The sequence below is a fragment of the Camelus bactrianus genome, chromosome 8 (genome assembly GCF_048773025.1).
Source record: "Camelus bactrianus isolate YW-2024 breed Bactrian camel chromosome 8, ASM4877302v1, whole genome shotgun sequence".
Classification (NCBI taxonomy): domain Eukaryota; kingdom Metazoa; phylum Chordata; class Mammalia; order Artiodactyla; family Camelidae; genus Camelus; species Camelus bactrianus.
The window spans coordinates 37,894,073-37,914,125 of record NC_133546.1 but is presented as its reverse complement, the minus strand read 5'-3'; the positions used below and the strand labels follow the sequence as shown (position 1 = coordinate 37,914,125).

Sequence of the window (20,053 nt, the reverse complement as noted above, 5' to 3'; positions counted from 1 at the left end):
ACTGTTTACTTAAAGTAATGGATCATGGACTTCAAGTAAAATTTATTCATGTACTTTGATCTATACCCCAAAAATAAATTTACATTTAGTATATAAAGGTATACCTATTTAACCACAATTGTCTTTTAAACAAAGAGAAAATAATTACTAAAGTAAACAAAAGAACTCAAACTTTACTATTACAGGTTAAGCATTTGAATTATATAACACGGGCATAATACTACTATTTCAAAAAAGCAGCCAAATTTCAGAAGCTTACAGCAAGATAGGCTTTTTCTTCCTGAAAACTCAAATTCCAACCACACTTTATTTATGGAAGACTCGTGCAATCACACTCTTACCTGCTCGCCTTCACGTGGGTTACCCACTGGCCTGCTATGAGACTCGGGGGGAGTGTTGCCTCTTCCTCCTAACTAAGTCTGAGGGCCTGCACCTCACACCCGATGAGAGAATTTCAGCTGGAATTACTGACATCATTCCTTTTTCCCATCCCCTAACTGAGCAACAAAACTCTTCAGAATTTCAGGAATTCTCCAATCCAAAATCTTCCCTAACCCAAACATTTACACTCCACCTTAGCCACCTTAACTCTCTCTTTGCCAAAGGAACCAAGGCAGTCACACTGCAGTGAAGGTTTTATCACTTTTTTATCAAAATGATAAAAAAAAAAAGAGGTGTGCTCTCAGTACCCCTAGACTGACAACAAAATGTAATTTATCATAGACATAATGTTATTGATACAAATTTCTGTTATATTAAATATTAAGTGGGGTGACAGGAGCTATTTTAAGAAGCCAATATTGTTTCCACTGGGAAATGTATAGCTCATAAAATCTTTGAAAGTAAACCCTTTACAAAGTATACTGTCAATACCAATATGTCCAATAGAAATATAATGCAAGCTACATTTGTAATTTTAAGTTTTATAGTAATCACATCCAAAAAAGTAAAAATGAAAAACTACAATAATATTTTATTTAAGCCACTATACCCCAAATATTATGTCATTATGTAATCAATATTAGAAAGTATTAATAAGATATTTTACTTTTTTTATACAAAGTATTCAAAATCCAGTGTACATCTTACATCTCCTTTTAGACTGGGTACAGTTCAAGCACTCAATGGCCATATGTTACTGGTGGCTACCATATTGGATCACAGCTCTATACCACTGTTTTCCAAAAACGACCTCAAAATATCTCCAGAAAGGAAATGACAGTAATTTACAACAGCTGTAGTATGTATTATATCAAGTATAGTAAGTAAATTGAAGTAAGAGTTAAACCAGGAATTTTTGTTAATAGTCAGCCCCATGTTGTACGTAAATCACACAGTTATTTGCTCCGTATACTGAGGTTTTTACAATATCAGTCTTTTAATTCAAATGCATTCACACATTTCACGTAAATATTGTCACAGCAAACCAAAATAATGCAGTACTTCCTACCACAGCCTCAGAAATCAAGAAGGAATATATACCCTCCTCCAAGACAAATATTATTAGTAACAGAGTTAAAGGCAGCTAACTAAAATATTCTGCAGATACACTCTAAGACAAACTCAAATTACATTTGGTAACACATGTCCAAATTTCATGTATATTATTCAAAATTAATATAATTGTATGCCATTGTAATTTTCAGCTGGAGGCTTTAGTACAAAGGACATAAACATGTTTTAGGTTATTCTATTATGTTTGGAATTTAACAAGGATATATTTAATTTTAAAAATGAGAAAAAACAAACACTTTATAGACCTATGGTTAGTGGATGACAAAAAGATTTATATAATCAAAGATCCAAGTATGTTAAAGTACCCATAGACACTGATATGAAATAATCTAATACATAGCATGTTTTAAAGCTGACATTACATTATAAATATCAACCTATTATGTTCTAATGCAAGGCTGTTTTCAATATTCAATAATCCTCCACAATGGCTATTTCCCTGAGCCCTTTATATTAAACAGATACACCATGAAGCAAATCCAACAATGAAAAACGAAGATTACAAATTAGAAGATTCAGGAAACTTACCAAAGAACAGAGATGGTAAAAAGGAATAGCCCATGAAGTAGAAATCATGAGAACTTCAGAAAGACACATATTCAGGAAGGAAAACTACACTAACTGGAATCAAGTGTTGTATCAAACATACCGAGCTTTTCTTCTAAATAAATAATCTTTACTATACCTGCTAAAACTATCTCCTATTTTCAGATCATATTTTAATTTTTAAAATGTTTTCCCATTATTAAAAAAAAAATTGGGGGGGGGGATTAGGTTTACTTATTTTTTAGAGGTACTAGGGATTGAACCCAGGACCTTATGCATGCTAAGCATGCGCTCTACCACTTGAGCTATACCCTCCCCTCAGATAACATTTTTACATATCTGATTTTTTTTAAAGAGGAGTACCCTTCACCTCTCCTGACAGCCAATAATAAATGCAATCAAAATTATTACCAGCACTATCACTCAAACTACAACTCTGATCATTGCCCATAGAAGTCCCTAGTTATTGACAATCTCCCAAAGTCCTACTACTCCACATTATTTTCATGCTCCATTCTTATACTCACTGTCCTTTCCTAGAACTCTTGCTCTATTCTGGCCTTTGTCTTCAAATTTTGTGACACTCCTTTAACCACCCAGAATAGCCTCTAAGTAACACTACCCATTATGATCATGTCTTAAATTCAATGGATTATTACAATTCCAATGTTCATTAGAAGATTCTGTATATTATTATGTAACATGCCAGTAAAATCACACATTGTTTCATGTATTAATTTTAAAAACTAGCAGGGAAAGGAGTTGGAGTTCAACTTGGAGGTAATGGCAAGAACTACCAGAAGCCAAAAAACAAACCAACCCAGTATCTTCACATCAGCCTAATTCAAGGAGAAAGTGAAAATCATGCTCTTCATCTGTAAAAGATTACAGGGACTTGTATTGAATTATTCAGTGAGAAAAGCAGTGGTATTTGCTATTAACACAAAGGAAGCAGTTTTAAACTAGTTCAAAGAATAAAGAGAAAAGGCAGTTTTTAAAATAGCAATAAAAAGTACATAATAATACACAGCAGAATCAAAGAGTTTCTAGAGATTATAAAAAGATACCACTATAGTTACATTCTCAACAAGGTGTTTTCAGTTCTTCAGCCAGTCATGAAAAGGCAGCATCCCAACCCTGACAATGTGTGGCCTAGTCTGGGGGGAGGAAGGGGAATTGTTTTTTAAGGTCTCCCACGCTGAACTGAAGAAGGAAAATTCTCAGCTGGACCGAGATTAATACCTTAATATTCTATGGAGGTAGAAGTAACTGACTATAAAAAGATACTGATTTTCTAAGCCAAAGCTTCAAAAAGCTAAAAAATTTATCTCTGAATCTCCAGTAAATTTTTGAGAAGTCATAATAAAGGAACAGAGTATGATTTGATTAAAGCAAACAGCCTTTCAATAGTACTAAGAAAACCCAAGAGCATCCATTCTACAACTTATAAATTTTCAGATCTGTATCTTTCCCACATCATTCTCCTCAAAAAAGTTAATTTTTAAAATTCATTGATAAGACCAAATAGCTAATAATACATGTTTTTTAAAAACCCTCAAGGCAGTTTCCTGCTTTATTTTCAACTCTACTTAGTTCAAATTACCCTCCAAAATTTATTTTATGCCTTTCTACTTAACTAGAGAGATTACTATAGTGTTTTGGATTGAACTGTGTGTCCCATACAGATAAACAGAACTCTTAACCTCTGGTACTTGTGAATGTGATCTTATTTTCAAACAGGGTCTTTGCAGATGTAATCAAGTTAAGATGAGGTCATACTGGATATGGGTGGGCCCTAAATCCAATGACCAGTGTCCTCATAGGGAGAAAGAGAAAGAGAGATATCTGAAGACACAAAGGAGACCTAGAGAAGAAGGCCATGCAAAGGAGGCAAACATGAAAGCTATGATGCCACAAACCAAAGAATGCCAAGGATTGCCAGTAACTACCAGAAGCTAGAAGAGGCAATTAAGGAAGACTCATCCCTAGAGCCTTTAAAGAAAGCATCACTCTGTTGATAACCTTGATTTTGAACTTGTAGTCTCCAGAGCTGTTAGAAAATATATTTGTTGTTCTAAGCCACCCAGTTTGTAGTAATTTGTTACGACAGCCCAAGGAAACTAACATAGGGGAGTATGGGTTTAACAGTAATGAACCAGCTTTACTGGGGGCTGAACAAATATGTAAACAGATGGTATGGTACGAGGTATCTCACTGTTGGAGAGGGAAATTACAGGTAAGAACGGGAAAAAAGCTGAAATGAACTGCTGTACTGGATTTGTCAGAGACATCAGTATGAACACATTTAGTTTAAAACAGATACTTATGGATAGACACAGAAATAACTAGAGATATGCATGTATACACAGGTTAATATATATACCTACATGACCTAGCTTTGTCCTCTGTGACCACCTAGAAGAAATGACACTCCAGCAGTAACAAGCACTTCCAGTGACTAGATCTTGGTTCCTAAATACTATTCTCCAATAGAAAGAACCAGGGCCCTTTGGAGAAATGGCTGATTCCAGGGTTAGGGTAGAGAAAAATGTAAGATGAACAGAGAACACCTTACAGTACCAAAAAGGAAATGGTCAAAAAACAAAAGGACGGGGGTGGAGCATAAAGTTCAACAGGAGTCAACCTGAAAGAGTTCCCAATGGCAAAAGCTGCAATAATTTGAGCAGCAAAATAAATATTATTGGATCATAATCCAGAAGATAAATATATACAGCCCATACTAATAAATCAGTGATTGGATAAATAAATGAGAAAAATACATGAGTCTTCCTAATAAAAGAATTCCAAAAAATACATGTAGATATTTTCCCCTCCAAGATACAGAACTCTGTACCTGTACCCCCATTCTAAGTTTGAGTTGGACTTAGTGACTTGCTTCCAAAAAATAGTATTCTTCCCAAAAAAGTACTTATATAAATTATATAAAATGCCTAACCAGTCCTCCTCAAAACTAACTGTTAAAGGTATGAAAAACAAACAAAAAAAAGAGTAAGAAACTGTGAGATTAAGGAGATAGTACAACTAAAAGTAATTGTGGTACCCTGGATAGAAATTAGGAACAGATGGACATTGTTGGAAAAAAACAGCGAAATTCTAATAAATTCTGAAATTTAATTTAAAAATATGTATATACATGGGCCCATATTGATAATAATAACTGAATAGATAGATAAATAGGAGATAAAGCACAAATATACCTTAAAGAGTAACTCCAAATATTAAATTAAGATACTTCCTCTTCCAGGCGGTGGAGTTTAACCCTTCCCCTCCGACTTCTATCCAAAGAACAGAAAGGGGAAAAACTGTTACTATCCAGTGAATAAATCTAGCCAATCTTAAGTCTTGTACCACCAGTTCCTGAGCATTTTTGAGGATTTTTAATAATATAAATTTACAGCTTGTTCCTGAATTCCTCTGTTGCTGGCTTAGGATTTAGCTCTAGGGATCCTCCAAGAAAATTTCTTAGGTATTGTTCTGACTTACAGCTCCCAGAATTTTACTGTGTTTTCTACCCGCCTCCCCACTCCTGACCCCCATCATCATAGGGTTGCTTTTGGGTTTGTTTTTTTTTTTAAGTTTTTTTTTTTTCCTTTTAGTGGGATTTCAGAACAAAATTAGAGGGCTATGTTCAATTTGTTATCAGAAGTTGAAAATTCACTTGAATATCTTTCTAGGTTGGTACATATGTAGCTACTAATTACTTTAACTGAATACACAATGAAATATTTAACCATTTTCCTACTGATAGACACTTGAAGTCGTTTCTAATTTTTCACTAAACAGTGTTACAGTGAATATTCTTGTACATATTATCTTTGTTCATCTGTGTGTGTGCTGAATCAAGGATTACATTCATTATTCATAGGTAAGTAATTTAATGTCTAAGTGTCTAAGTTTCCCTATAAGAGGGTTGTTGTGAGTTAACATGCATAAGTGCCTAGAACACACTAACAGCTGTATAATCATTGCCAAACTGCCCCCGTAAAGGCTGCCGGTATGTACTAGTTATTAGATTACTACTTTTCCCATCTTTGCTCATATCCTAGATATTACAGTCTATTTTTGGGGAAAATGGGATAATTTCGTTGGTGAAAAGAAGCATCTCATTGTCTAGACTTTCACTTCACTATGACTGAGCTTATCTTTTTGATGTTTATTGGCCTTTTGTACTTTTTACATGAATTGTTTATTTCTATCCTTTATCTATGAAATTTTTATATTATGAAATCTTTCAAATTTTTTAGATAAATATTTTGGGGCATTAGCCTTATTTATAAGAGCTCTTTAAGTAATATGGATATTATTTCCTTGTTAATAATTTTATTATAAATATTTATTCCTAGTATGTCTCCATTATATTTATTTAATATTTTTATCAATGTTCAAACATTTTGAATTTTTTTAAACCAAATCTGTGTTTTATGGCTTAAGAACAATATTTCTAATGTAAAAATATAAAATAGATCTCCTATTTCCTAGTATTTTTATGATTTTAAAAAGAAATCATTAGTTCTTTACTCCATTTCAAATTTAGTTTTCTTATAGTTTGAGGTCAGGATCTAATACCACTTTTTTCAGGCTTAATCTTTCTTTGCTACTTTGAAATGCTATCATAGTATTATGTACTAAGTTTCCAAATAAGCATGTATTTTTAAAAAGCACTTAGGCTGATATGTGTGCTAGAGAAATGTTACATACCTAACAGAAACAGTAGGCTTATTTTATTCTCTGATTTATTGTTTGGTTCACTTGTAAATTGGCAGGAGGACTTTCACTCCTGTGTTGCTTCCAAACATCAAAAAGGAGGCCTCCATAAAAGCCTGCTTTACTCTTAAATTCCAGGAGGTCAAACCCAGTCCTAGGCTTATCTCAATGGCTCCATCTCCTTGGAGAACAGAGTAATTCTAGAAGCCTCAGTTGATGTGGATTAGGTCATGTGACTCACATTACAACGAAAAAAATTTTTTAAAGAAATCCAACACAGCAAGTTTAAAAAAAAGAAGGAAAAGCCAATTACAAAGCATATATGGGATGATCAAGCAGTTTTTTTGTTTTGTTTTAGCTTTTTTTTTTAATTTCTTTTTTTTTTGTTACTATTATTTTCTTTTCTGAAGTATAGCTGGTTTACAATGTTGTGTTAAAGGGGTGATTCAGTTTTATTTTAAAACCTGTGCGTGTGTGAATAAGAGCAAAAGATCTGAAAGAACATGTAACACACTAATAACATTTGTGACCTCTGAAAAAGCAAGGGTTGGAAGAGAGGAAATAAAGGGATTTATATATATATATTTAATTCTATATGGATGGATTCGATTTTTTCAAAGACTATAAATTTAATAATATTTGAAATACAAATTTACTTTTAAAAATTATGCTCATCATCATGCTTTTTAAAATGTGCATTTATTACCTTTTTTTAAATCAGTGGGGGAAGTAGAAGAAATATATAGAATAGTTGACATTAAGGAAAACTTTTAGTCATTTTTCAGTTCTTTTTCTCTTCATTTTTTTCATTTATATTTATATGACAGAATATCCAGTTTAAGATCACTGCCTGAGTTCACAAAGTTATATTCTCTCCCTCACAAAACCCACTGAAATAACAGAAAAGTATTAAGGTGAAAACTCGTGGCAACGAACAACACAGGACGATCAGCAACAAGAGATCACAACAAAATTCCAGAAGCTGGAAAATGAAAAGTGTTAATTATTGAAAAAAATACAAGTCTTGGGAATGCAGCACAGGGCGTCCACCTCTCTGGGGGAACATCAAAGAGGCTCTAACCTCGGAAATATCAAGTACAAAAGCAGGCTAAACAGGAATGTTATCCAAAAGTCTAAATATGCATTGTTTCCTTGAACAAAATTGAGCACCCAGTACATTCCAGTCCCTATTCTATGATACAAACAATAAACAAACCCAAAGTAAAGCAGAGTTATAGGTATAAACCTGTGAGCATGGCAACAAAGGGTCACTGTTCTAGGTAAGTCAACTAGGGAGTCTTCCTAGGGAGAAGAAATTTGAAGAAAGAGACATGAAAAAAGAGTGCAAGGAAGGAGAATAAGAATCATTTTTAAAGCAATGATGACAATACAAAGCAACTGCACTAAGCAATTTAAAAGTCATATTACTAAATCTTCATAAGATTTTTTTTAAAAGTTATTATCTCTAATATAGAGATGAAAAAAACTGAGGCTCAAAGAAATGAGAAATTTTTTCAAGATTGCACAGATAATTAAGTGATAAGAGATTTAACCAAAGCTTAAGCTCCTAACCACCATACTAATAAGAGTAGTCATTTCATCTTTTGGAACCAGCTTACTCATTTATATAATGGTCTAATTAATTACATTATCTCTAAAGACCTATCTAATTTTAACACTATGACAAAGACTGAGGAATATCATCAGCCTCTTCCTGAAAGTAATGTTCTTAAAAGCAATTTTTTAAAAAAAGATAATAAATTTTTATATTTAGAGAAAACTAAATCTGTTTGATTTGGTTTCTATTTCCTTCCTGAAATCTAATTCTTTAGTGTATCAACTTTTTCTTAAGATTTTGAAATCAACTTCAATAATAATACACATAGAATACTATACTAAAATGCTGTATTTTAGATCAATTAAGTAGAAAACTCTATCATACAACTATCAATATAGCCTGTCAACTTTATCCCAAGGGTCCAAGTATGAATAATATTTGAATAAATTCACAATAAAATCAACAATTTTAGGAGTATTCATTCACAAACTAAATAAGGCTGTGGAAACAGGATATAAAATCTCAAATATAGGAAAGATAAAAAAGAAAGTTACAGGGGAAGCGTACAGCTCAGTGGCAGACTGCATGCTTAGTGTGCACAAGGTCCTGGGTTCAAGCCCCAGCACCTCCATTAAATCAATCAATCAATCAATCAATCAATCTAATTACTCCCCCAAAAAAGAAAGTTAAAAAAAACAAAAGCACTATATTTTTAATGATTTTCACCTTTCAATTTAACAAGAGTACTTGTCATGTAATTAATGGATCTTTTCTGTAATTCACATTCCTATTTACCTCCCCTTCACCACCTTGTATGTATTTCCTTCCTTCCTTGAGTTGTATGTTTCAGTTAATCAACTGATATTAGATGCAAGACCATAATGAAGTAAATATTCTATGCAACTGCTAGCAAAGTTATGACAGGTAGTGAGAGTTAAATAAGATTTTTATTAAGTCATAAAAACTACAGTAAAAAGATGGGGGAAAAAATACTTTTCCCTATACTTACCACTAAGTGTAACTAAAAGCCCTGGACATTATACATAAAATAAACATATGACTCCAAGTCAGAGAGAAGGAAGACCAGCTAGTCACATTAGGACCAAAGGAATAAGACAGCGGTAACTTCCTGGGTTTTCTTTTGGCCTCGTATCTTCCAGACTTGAAGCTGAAAAAGCCAGGAATCCAGAAGAATCAAAGAATCACAGTCCAAAAAAAGTCCCAACAAAAGCCTATTCTCCCTAGCCAACAGACCAAGAAAGAGGAAACCTAACAAGACAGAAAATTTTTAGACAGTAACCATGCTTCTTCAGGCAAACACCAAAGGAAAAAACTGCAGCCCCACTTCCACCCACACCAACAAAAGCCAAGTGGGGAGCCTAGACTTCCAATCTTGCCAAGCTGTAACAATTTATTCCAATAGCCCCACCAGGGGAGTACCAAAGAAGGGAGACAGGACTTTCATTACTGTCCAGCAGTATGGAGCCCCCACTCTCCTTCCCATCACACACACACACACACACACGTTATGTCAGAGGAGGCCTAAAAGAAAGTGAACAGCACCCAGCAGTAATGAGGCCACCAGTGATATCATGGTGATTACTTGGAAAACCTGACTTGTCACCCCGACAAGGCACTTCCCTCCAAACTTCTAGAGTATCAACAGAGGTCAGATGGGGAACGTGGACTTCTAACTCCACCTGGCAGTGAGGAGACAGAAATTTATAGCACTAAATGCATACATCTTAAGAGAAAAGTTCCAAATCAGTAATTTAAATTCCCACCTTAAGAACTTAGAGAAAAAGTAAAACAAACCCAAAGCAGAAATAAGGAAGTAATAAAATGCAGGAACCACTAAAATTGAACACAGAAAACCAAAGAGAAAATTAATGAAACAAAGAGCCGATTCTTTGAAAAGATCGATAAAACTGACAGACTGCTACCAAGACTGAAAGAAAAAGGGAAGATGACACAAATTATCAATACCAGAAATGGAAGAGATGATACCACTAGAGACTGCAGACATCAAAGGGATAACAAAGGAATGCTATGAACAACTCCACACATAGATTTGACAACTCAGACAAAATGGACCACTTCCTCAAAAAAACAAACTACCACAACTCATCCAACATGAAAGGTAATTTGAATAATCCTATGACTATTAAGAAAATTTAATTCATGATTTTAAAACTATAAAAAAACAAATTTCTAGGCCCAGTTTCACTGAAGAATTCTACCAAACATTTAAAGAACACCACTCTACACAATCTCTTCCATAAAGTAGGAGGGAACACTTCCCAGTTCATTTTATAAAGCTAGTATCATCCTCATGTCAAAACAAGAAAGTACTCCAAAAAAGAAAACTATAGCCCAATATCCTTTATGAATACATGAAAAAATTTCTTAACAAAATATTAACAAGGAAAATTCAGCAATATATTTAAAAACTATACAACATGACCAAATGGAGTTTATTCTAAGAATGGAAAGCTGGCTCAATATTTGAAAAATCAAGCAATGTAATTCACCACCGTATCAAGCTAAAGAAAAATATCACATGTCAATTGATGCAGAAAAAGCATTTGCAAAATCCAAAACCTTTCATTACTAAAAAAAAAAAAAAAAACCTCTCAGCGAAGTAAGACTAGAGGAGGACTTCTTCAAATTGATAAATGACATCTACAAAAAACCTATAGTTAATAGCTGTTATACAGCTACTTAACAGTGAAAGACTGAATACTTTATCTGTAATATCAGGAAAAAGACAAGGATGTCCACTCCTACTACTCATGTTCAACACTGTTGGGAGTTACAGCCACTGAAATAAGTGAAAAAGAAATAAGAGGCATAGAGATCAAAAGGAAAAACATGACATGATTGTCTACAGAGAAAAATCCCAAGAAATATACCAAAAAAAAAAAAAAAAACAGAAACAAAAACAAAAACCAAAACCCTCCTAGAACCAAAGAGTGAGTTCAGCAGTGTCACAAAATACAATTAACATACTATAACAAAACTGGAAAATAAAATGCCATTTACAATCACTGCCCCCAGAATAAAATACTTAGCTCCAAATTTAACAAAACACGTTCTGGACATGTATGCTGAAAACTATACAACACCGGTGAATGAACTTAAGATCTAAATAAATTGAGAAACACACCATGTAAATGAGTTACAAGACTCAACAGAGTAAAAATGGCAATTCTCCCCAAACTGATATATGGACAATACAATTCCTATTACATGCCCAGCAAGATTTTTTGTTGATATAGACAAAATTATTCTAAAACTTACATAGAAAAGCAAAGCAACCAGAATAGCTAAAACAATTTTAAACAATAATAAAGCAGGAATTATTCTGGTTTCGAGATTTATTAGGTAAAGAAAATGAACCTTAATCTAAATCTCACGCTGTGCAGAAAGTATCAACTCAGAATGTCTGGGATTTCCACACTCTGCCCATTCCATGAAAGGTTTGGCCCTTGTCTGGCTCCAGAGATGTAACCTCTAAAACCCTGAAATATTCTGCCTAGTAAGAGTGTCTCTGTTTACCTGGGGACCTTGGATAACTCCATACAGTCTACACTAAAAATGGGATTCATGGTGGGAGCCTTGAATCATGTGATATCAGCTTAACTTCTCAAGGACTAGAGCCTAAGATCATCTGCACAGGCAGTTGACCATAACAACATAACCCACCCACAGTTAAAATCCTGGACACTAAGGCTTGGATGGCCTGGTGAGGTGGTAAGGGCTTGAGCAATACTCTGTATGTGCTATCAACACATCACTGCCAAGAGAATTAACCATACAAGTCCACTGGGACAGGACAACTGTAAGTTTGGACCTGGTATCTCCTGGACCCTGCCCTTTGCTTCTTTTTCTACTGCTAATTTAAATTTGTATCCTTTTACTGTAAAAAGTCATAACCTTTAGTATAATAGTTTTTCTGAGTTCAGTGATTGCTTCTAGCAAATAATTGAGCCTAGGAGTGGTCTTAGGGACACCCAAACGTACACATGTTATAAAAAATTAACTCAAAATGGATCAAGGACTTAAATGGAAAATATCAAATGATTAAAAAAAAAAAAACTTTCAAAAAAAACAAACAAAAAAAAGAGCGAGAGAGAGAGAACTCTTCAAGATCTAGAACTAGGCAAAGAGTTCTCAGCCTTGACCCAAATCACAATCCATATAGGCAAAAACTGATACTCTGGACTTACAAACTTAAAAACTTTTGCTCTACAAAAGACACTGTTAGAGGATGAATAGACAGCTAGAGTGGAAGAAAATATTTGCAAACCACATCACCAACAAAGGATTAGTATCTAAAACATAAAAAGAACTCTTAAAACTCGATAGTAAAAAAAGGAAATAATCCAATCAGAACATGGCCAAAGACATGAAAAACAGTTCAAGGAAGAGAATAGACAGAAGGCAAACAAGCTTGTGAAAAAACATTCAACTTTATCAATCTTTAAGAAAATGAGAATTAAAACCACAATGAAATACCACTGCATCCTATCAAAAAGGCTAAAATTTAAAAACCACCAGGGGCTAGTGGTAGGGAGCAAAGTGGATCTCTCATACTGATCCATGATGGAAATGGAATAGTCACTCTGGAAAATGGTGTGACAGTTTCTTTAAAAACTAAACATGCAACTGCCATATGACCAGTAATTAAGCTCCTGAACATTTACCACAGAAAAATGAAGCCATGTTCACACCAAAACCTGTACATGAACATTTATAGCAGCTTCATTTCTAATAGCCAAAAACTGGAAACAATCCAGATAGATGTCTTTGAGTGGGTGAATGATTAAGCCAAAACATGGTCTACCCAATGCCACCATTGCTGACTACTACTCAGCAATCAAAAAGAATGAACTATTGATACATGCAACAACCTGGGTGAATCTCCAGAGAAAAAAGCCAATTCCAACGGGTTATGTACTGTATGATTTCATTTACATGCCATTCTGGAAATGACAAAATTACAGACATGGAGAATAGATTAGTGGTTTCCAAGAGTTAAGAGGGGTAGGAAGAATGGGTGTGAGCAGAATGAGGTATACTCTGGTGATAGGAATGTTCTGTATTTTGACTGTATCAGTGCCAATATCCTGGTTATGATACTGTAGTGCAGTTTCACAAGATACTAAGTGCAGGGGTGGGGACAAAAGGTACATAGAACCTCTGTATTATTTCTTTAAATCACATGTAAAGCTATAATTATTTCAAAATAAAAAGTTCACTTGAAAATAAATAAAAGGAAAACTAATACGATCAGAGGAACAATTTCATTTGATATATAACACAGAACATTATTAAATATTCAAACACCTCTTCATAATTTTTCAGTTCGGAATAAACAATGAAACATATCCCTTGAATTCTCTCAGTCACAATCATTCTACAAAGATTCATTACTAACCAATAAGAATTTTGCTCACCTTCCACACTGTCAGAACAGGAAGTTCCAATGCCAGTGTCACCACTGTCGGAAGCTATACTATGTCTCCTGATATGGTTATTTCGCTGGTTAGATGGAACAGTTGTGGCCTGCCACGATGATTCATTACCAGGTAACCATGCTGATGAAGAACAATCTGGGCCTACAAAGGAAAATATGCAAAAGTTAACAAATTTATAATCTCTATGAGTAGTTAGAAGACATCTTTTGACCTTTTAAAAAATACACATAAGGTACAAAAGGTTATTTTCTGCCAAAAATGATTTAAATAGATCAATGATGTCTAAGATTCACCAAATAAACTTACTTATCACACATATACAAATTCGGTGCTGATTTAGCAGTGTCCTCCTGGCTGAAGGACTCCAATTTCTGCTTATAGACACTGACCTTTCAAACACTAATTACTCTCGTATTTAAAATGTCAAATCTATCATCAATCTATCTGGTAATGTCAGCACTCTGCTCTGTAATATTTGGTAGGTAAGCATCTGTGTTCCCATACACAGGCATTAGCTGAGAACTGGGACTCAGGGAAAATCTAACTGAATCACATCACGTGACAATATAAGCAGAATGTGCTCGTCGTGGAAGGTCAAAAATCTACTTTTTTCTACTATATCGTAACCACTTAAAATTGAAAATTATTTTGCATTATTTCAATTGATTTTATTTCTTTAGTTATCTTTCAATAGAAGTTTAACACCAGAGCATCTTCCTGGCTCTTTGCTCAATTTTCCCTTTTGAGTTACATTAAATCTTTATGGTTCAGCTAGTTTATCAGTTTTCAATATTCTCTCAATCTTTATTTTTACTTATCTTGTTCATTTTTATTTAATTCTGATTAATCATCATTTTACCTTTTTACTCACTTCATTCATTTACTGTCTACTACAGTGCCACTCAAAATATACCCATGGACCAGTGCCAGTTTGTGAACTACCTATTACTAGTTCATAAAACCTAGATACAGAAATAAAGGCTAAGCACTGAGAAATTTTTATGGTAATTTGAAAGAGCAGTTTTTTGGTGGGGGGAAGTAACTAAGTTTATTTATTTATATTTATTTTTGGAGAAAATACTGGGGATTGAACCCAGAACCTTGTGTATGCTAAGCGTATGCTCTACTACTTGAGCTATACCCTCCCACTCAAAAGAGTAATAATTTTTAAATCTGTTGAATTTTATGTAAAAGCTATAGAAGCATATGTCTTTATTAACAGTTAACACACTGAAGCCTGTAGACTGATTTGTAGAAGTTAACAAGTTATGTACAAGAATTCTGAGCTTTCATTTCCATTATAGCCTTAAAAATTAGTAAGTGTATTATGATCTGAAAAATGATCTGAAAAGCTACCTTAGAGCAGAGTTATTATCACATAGTTATAATACTCCCATTTGGGCATTTATCATCATGATGTGAAACAAAACATGTTTACACTATTGAAATTGGCATGCAAGGAGTGCTTTCTCACAGTTTAATAAGCATAAGAATCACAAAATGACAAACATGTCCACAAAATTAATTACATCATTTTTACTACACTTATAGGAATAGTCATTCTCTATATTATATCAAATATATAGATCAATCATAAAGCTATTATTAACAAGACCTGAAACTATTTTCTACTATATTAATTCCAACATTAAAATTTCAATGTAACATTATGCCACATTATTATTTTTAATTTTTATTTATATATAATTTATAAATTAAATTTGTTTGGGTTTTATAGATGTATGAAATATACAAGCACCCTTAAAAAACCACACACATTTAAATTAACTCAAGATTAAACATCAGTGGCCAAAGAAACATTTCTACAAGCTTTGAAGTCTAGAACAACCACTCGAAACTTTGTAGATTCTAGACCTATCTCAGAATGAGACTTAGCTAAATTCATCTGATTAAACACTCACACATTAAAGCACTAGTTGAGGCAATCTGTCACCAGATCTGCTCTAACTCTGATTTGTCTATAATCTACACCAAAGATATTTTCTTCTATCAGCAATTCAGGTAATGCTCCATTTAAATGAATCAAAGTCCTGTCTAAACCATTATCAAAAAGGGCAACCAGCCCACTATTTTCTCTCCCAAGTGCAAACCTATTAGTTGGAGAAGTATTTTTTTAGGGATACTCAACATAAATAGGCTAGGAGTACATGGAAATGACAAAGATGTGAAAAGATGTCCAATCTTACTAATAATGAGAGAAATAAAAAAGAAAAGAAAGATTTTTATTTTTTGATTTTTAATTATCTCTAATATTATCTGTAACTTTAAATTTCATTGGCAAATACTTGAAAAACTGATGTCAAATAAAGTACAGAGAATGTTCATATGCTTTTATGGTATACAGATTGAAAAAACCTTCCTAAATTAGGGCATCTGGGACAGGTATTTAAATTTCAATGTTAGACCTTCTACTAGGAATTTTCATAAAGAAATAATCAGAGAAGCATAAAAATATGTAAGCACAAGGACAGTACTTCTTCAAATAATAAAATAAATGCCTAGAGACAAAATACATATCTGTAAGTTAGTTGATAACATTTAAGTTCTGAAAATAATTTTACTGACCTATTTTTTAACATGTAATGACATCCAAAATATTAAGTAGGTGTGACATAAAAGCATTTATATGATTGTAGACATAGTATGATTCCATGTTGGAGGAGACATTGTACATTTACATATACAGAAAAAGGAGCTTTCAGGGAGTTCCACACCTAAATGTTAACTTTGATTACAATGTTTTACTAAAGGAACAAATATATTACAGAAACATTTACTCTATCTCCAGTGATGATGATGATGATAATTATACACTATCATCTTAAGGGGGGAACTGAAAATTATTCATACTGATTTGCACATTACATCAACATTTGATTCTAAAAGGATCCAGCTATAAACCAAGACATGTAAATTCAACAGACTCCTAGTAATACTTTTACAAAAGCTGCACAAAACCACTGAAATAAAGTAAAAACCCTTGTTTTTAGACATAACTATTTTGAGCAGTATAAAGTAGTACTACATTTTAGCCCACAACACCTCCACCTCATTTATTGGCCCAAGAAAACCATGTAGATTAGAAGGATATAATCCACCCTCCCCTCCCTGCACACACACAAGTAATGGGGCAGGGGGAAGGAAGGAAGGAAGGAAGGGAGGGAAGAATGGAGACCCACTGATAATGATATGATGTTACTATCAGAAACTAGGAAAATTTTCAATAATTAGTCTTAAATCATTAACTATTACCAGGAAGAATGGCTCAACAAAACTTTTTCTGTAAAAAGCCAGACAGTAAATATTTTCACCTTTGCAAGCCATTTGATCTCTATCAAAACTATCCAACTCTGTCACAGCTATAGACAACAGAATGGTCATGGTTGTGTTGCAATAAAACTTTATTTACAAAAATGGGTGACAGGCTAGTTTTGATCTATGGGCCATAGTTTGCAAGTCCCTGATTTAGAGTAAAAAGTTATTCTAATTGGAAATACATCTCTAAAAATCATCTGATTCAAAATGAGTAACTCCAGCCAGCACATTAACTCAATTTCTTCATTCAAAAGAAATACTAGCTCATCCTAGAGCACATATCAGTAAGCCATGCTGCTCTGAATGTGAAAACCTAGAACGATTACTGTTTTCTGAGGAATACAAACACCAACAACTTTTTTGAATTTCTTTCTAGAATAAAATGGTCTGTTTTTTCTGTATGGTTTAAAACTCTTGGACAACATCAAACGTGCATCATCCGTATGATAGTTAATTTTATGTGTCAACATGACCAGACCATAGAGTAGTCAGATATTGGGCAATACATTATTCTGGATGTTTCTGTGAGATTATTTTTAGATGAGATTAATGTTTTGATTGGTAGACTGAGTAAAGCAGATTGCTCTCCATATGTGAATGGGCCTTATCAAACCAGTTGAAGGTCTGAACAGAATAAAAAGGATGACCCTTTCCCAACAAACGTAATTCTTCCTGCCCGATGGACTTCAAAACAACACTGGCCTTTCCCTGCCTGTGGATTGGAATTGAAACGTTAGCTCTTCCTGGGCCTCAGGTCTGTCGGCCTTCAGAATGAAACTACATCGTCAGCAAGCCTTGTTCTCAGGCTTCAAACTTGATTTGGAACTAAACCATTGATTCTCCTAGGTCTCCAGCTTGCTGACTCACTCTGCAGATCTTGAGTCCTGCCAGTCCACATAATCACATTAACTAATTTCTTAGAATAAATCTCTTTCTATGAATATATATAGAAAAAGAGAATATAAATATACATTTTTTCTCAAGTGTACATGGAACATTCTCCAGAATAGACCATGTGTTATGCAAGTCTTAACAAAACAAGTCTTAACTACATTTAAGATTTGCACTATATCAAGCATCTTTTCCAACCACAATGGTATGAAATAAATCAATTAAAAGAAGAAAACAGAAAATTCACAATATGTAGTGATTAAACAACATGCTCTTAAACCACCAGTAAGTCAAAGAAGAAATGAAAAAGAAAATCATAAAAATATATTGAGACAAATGATGGAAAAACAACATATCAAAACTGCAAAAGCAGGTCTCAGAAGAAAGTTTACAGTTATAAATGCCAACATTAAGAAAAAGAAAACTCAAACAATTTAACTTTATAACTTAAGGAACCAGAAAAAGAACAAAGAACAAACTAACCCCAAAGGTAGTAGAAGGAAGGAAACAATAAGAATCAAAGTGAAAATAATGAAATAAAGACTAAAAAGGCAATTAAAAAGATCAATGAAACTAAAAGCTATTTTGAAAAGATAAAAGAAACTGACAAGCCTGACTAGAAAAAGTCTCAAACAAAATCAGAAATGAAAAAGGAAACATTACATCTGATCATCCAGAAATACAAATGATCATAAGAAAGTGCTATGAACAATTATATATCAACGAATTGGATAATCTAAAAGAAATGAATAAAGTCCTAGAAATATACAACTACCAACACTGAATCATGAAGATAAAACAAAATCTGAACAGACCAATCACTAGTGAGGACACTGAATGAGTCATCAAAAGCATTTCAAAAATGATATGTCCAGGACCAGATGGCTTCACTGGAATCCTACAAACATTTAAAGAATTAATATCAATACTTCTTAAACTCCTCCAAAAAACAGAAAGGGAGAGAACAATTCCAAATTATTTTCAAGAAGCCATCATTACTCTATACTGAAGCCAGATAAAGACATTACAAGAAAATTATAGGTCAACATCCCTAATAACATAGATACAAAAATCCTCAAGAAAATACTAGCAAACCTAGTTCAATAGCACATTAAAAGGATCATACACCATGATCAAATGGAATTTATTCCAGGGATGCAGGGATGGTTCAACATATACAAATCAATAAATGTGATACACCATATTAACAAAATAAATCATAGAAAGCATATGAACTCAACAGATGCACAGAAAGATTTTGACAAAATTCAACATCCTTTCCTGATAAAACTCTCAATAAACTGGGTAAAAAGGGAACATACCTCAACACAATAAAGGCCATATGTGACAAGCCCACAGTTAACATCATACTCAACAGTGAAAAGATGAAAGCTTTATCCTCTAAGGTCAGGAACCAGACAAGATACCTACTTTCACCACTTTTACTTAACATAGTACTGGAAGTCCTAGACAGAGCAATTAGGCAGGAAAAATAAATAAAAGGCATGCTAATTCGAAAGGAAGAAGTAAAACTGCAAATGACATTATATATAGAAAACCCTAAAAGGCATCCAAATTGGAAAGGAAGAAGTAAATTTGTCTCTATTTGTATATATTACACATGGAAAACCACCCTCCCCCCAAAAAACTGTTAGAACTAATCTCCAAATTCAGTAAAGTTGCAGGATACAAAAATCAATATATAGTTATCAGTTGTGTTTCTATATACTAACAACAAACTATTGGAAAGAGAGATTAAGAAAACAATCCCACTTACAACTGCATCAAAAAGAATACTTTTTTGTGGAAAGTGAAAAGATTTTTTTGTGGAAAGATATTTCATGCTCACAAATTGAAAGAATCTTATTAAAATGTCTATATTACCCAAAGCAATCTATAGATTCAAGGCAATCCCCATCAAAATTCCAATGGCATTTTTCACAGAAATAGAAAAAACAATCCTAAAATTTGTAGAGAGTCACAAAAGATCTTGAATAGTCAA

The 20,053-nt window shown here is 33.4% G+C and overlaps 1 protein-coding gene across 5 annotated transcripts in view; it reads right to left on the bottom strand.

Annotated features, from left to right (window-relative positions):
- CEP85L (centrosomal protein 85L) overlaps window positions 1–20,053 on the bottom strand; it is a 177,070-nt gene that overhangs the window by 133,302 nt on the left and 23,715 nt on the right. For all 5 annotated transcript variants that reach the window (XR_012508651.1, XR_012508652.1, XR_012508650.1 and 2 more), the window contains exon 4: window positions 13,804–13,965. Coding sequence is in view for 2 of the 5 variants with exons in the window: in XM_074368431.1 (XP_074224532.1) it covers window positions 13,804–13,965 (162 nt within the window). In the remaining 3 variants the exon portion in view is untranslated. The remainder of the gene's footprint in view (window positions 1–13,803; window positions 13,966–20,053) is intronic.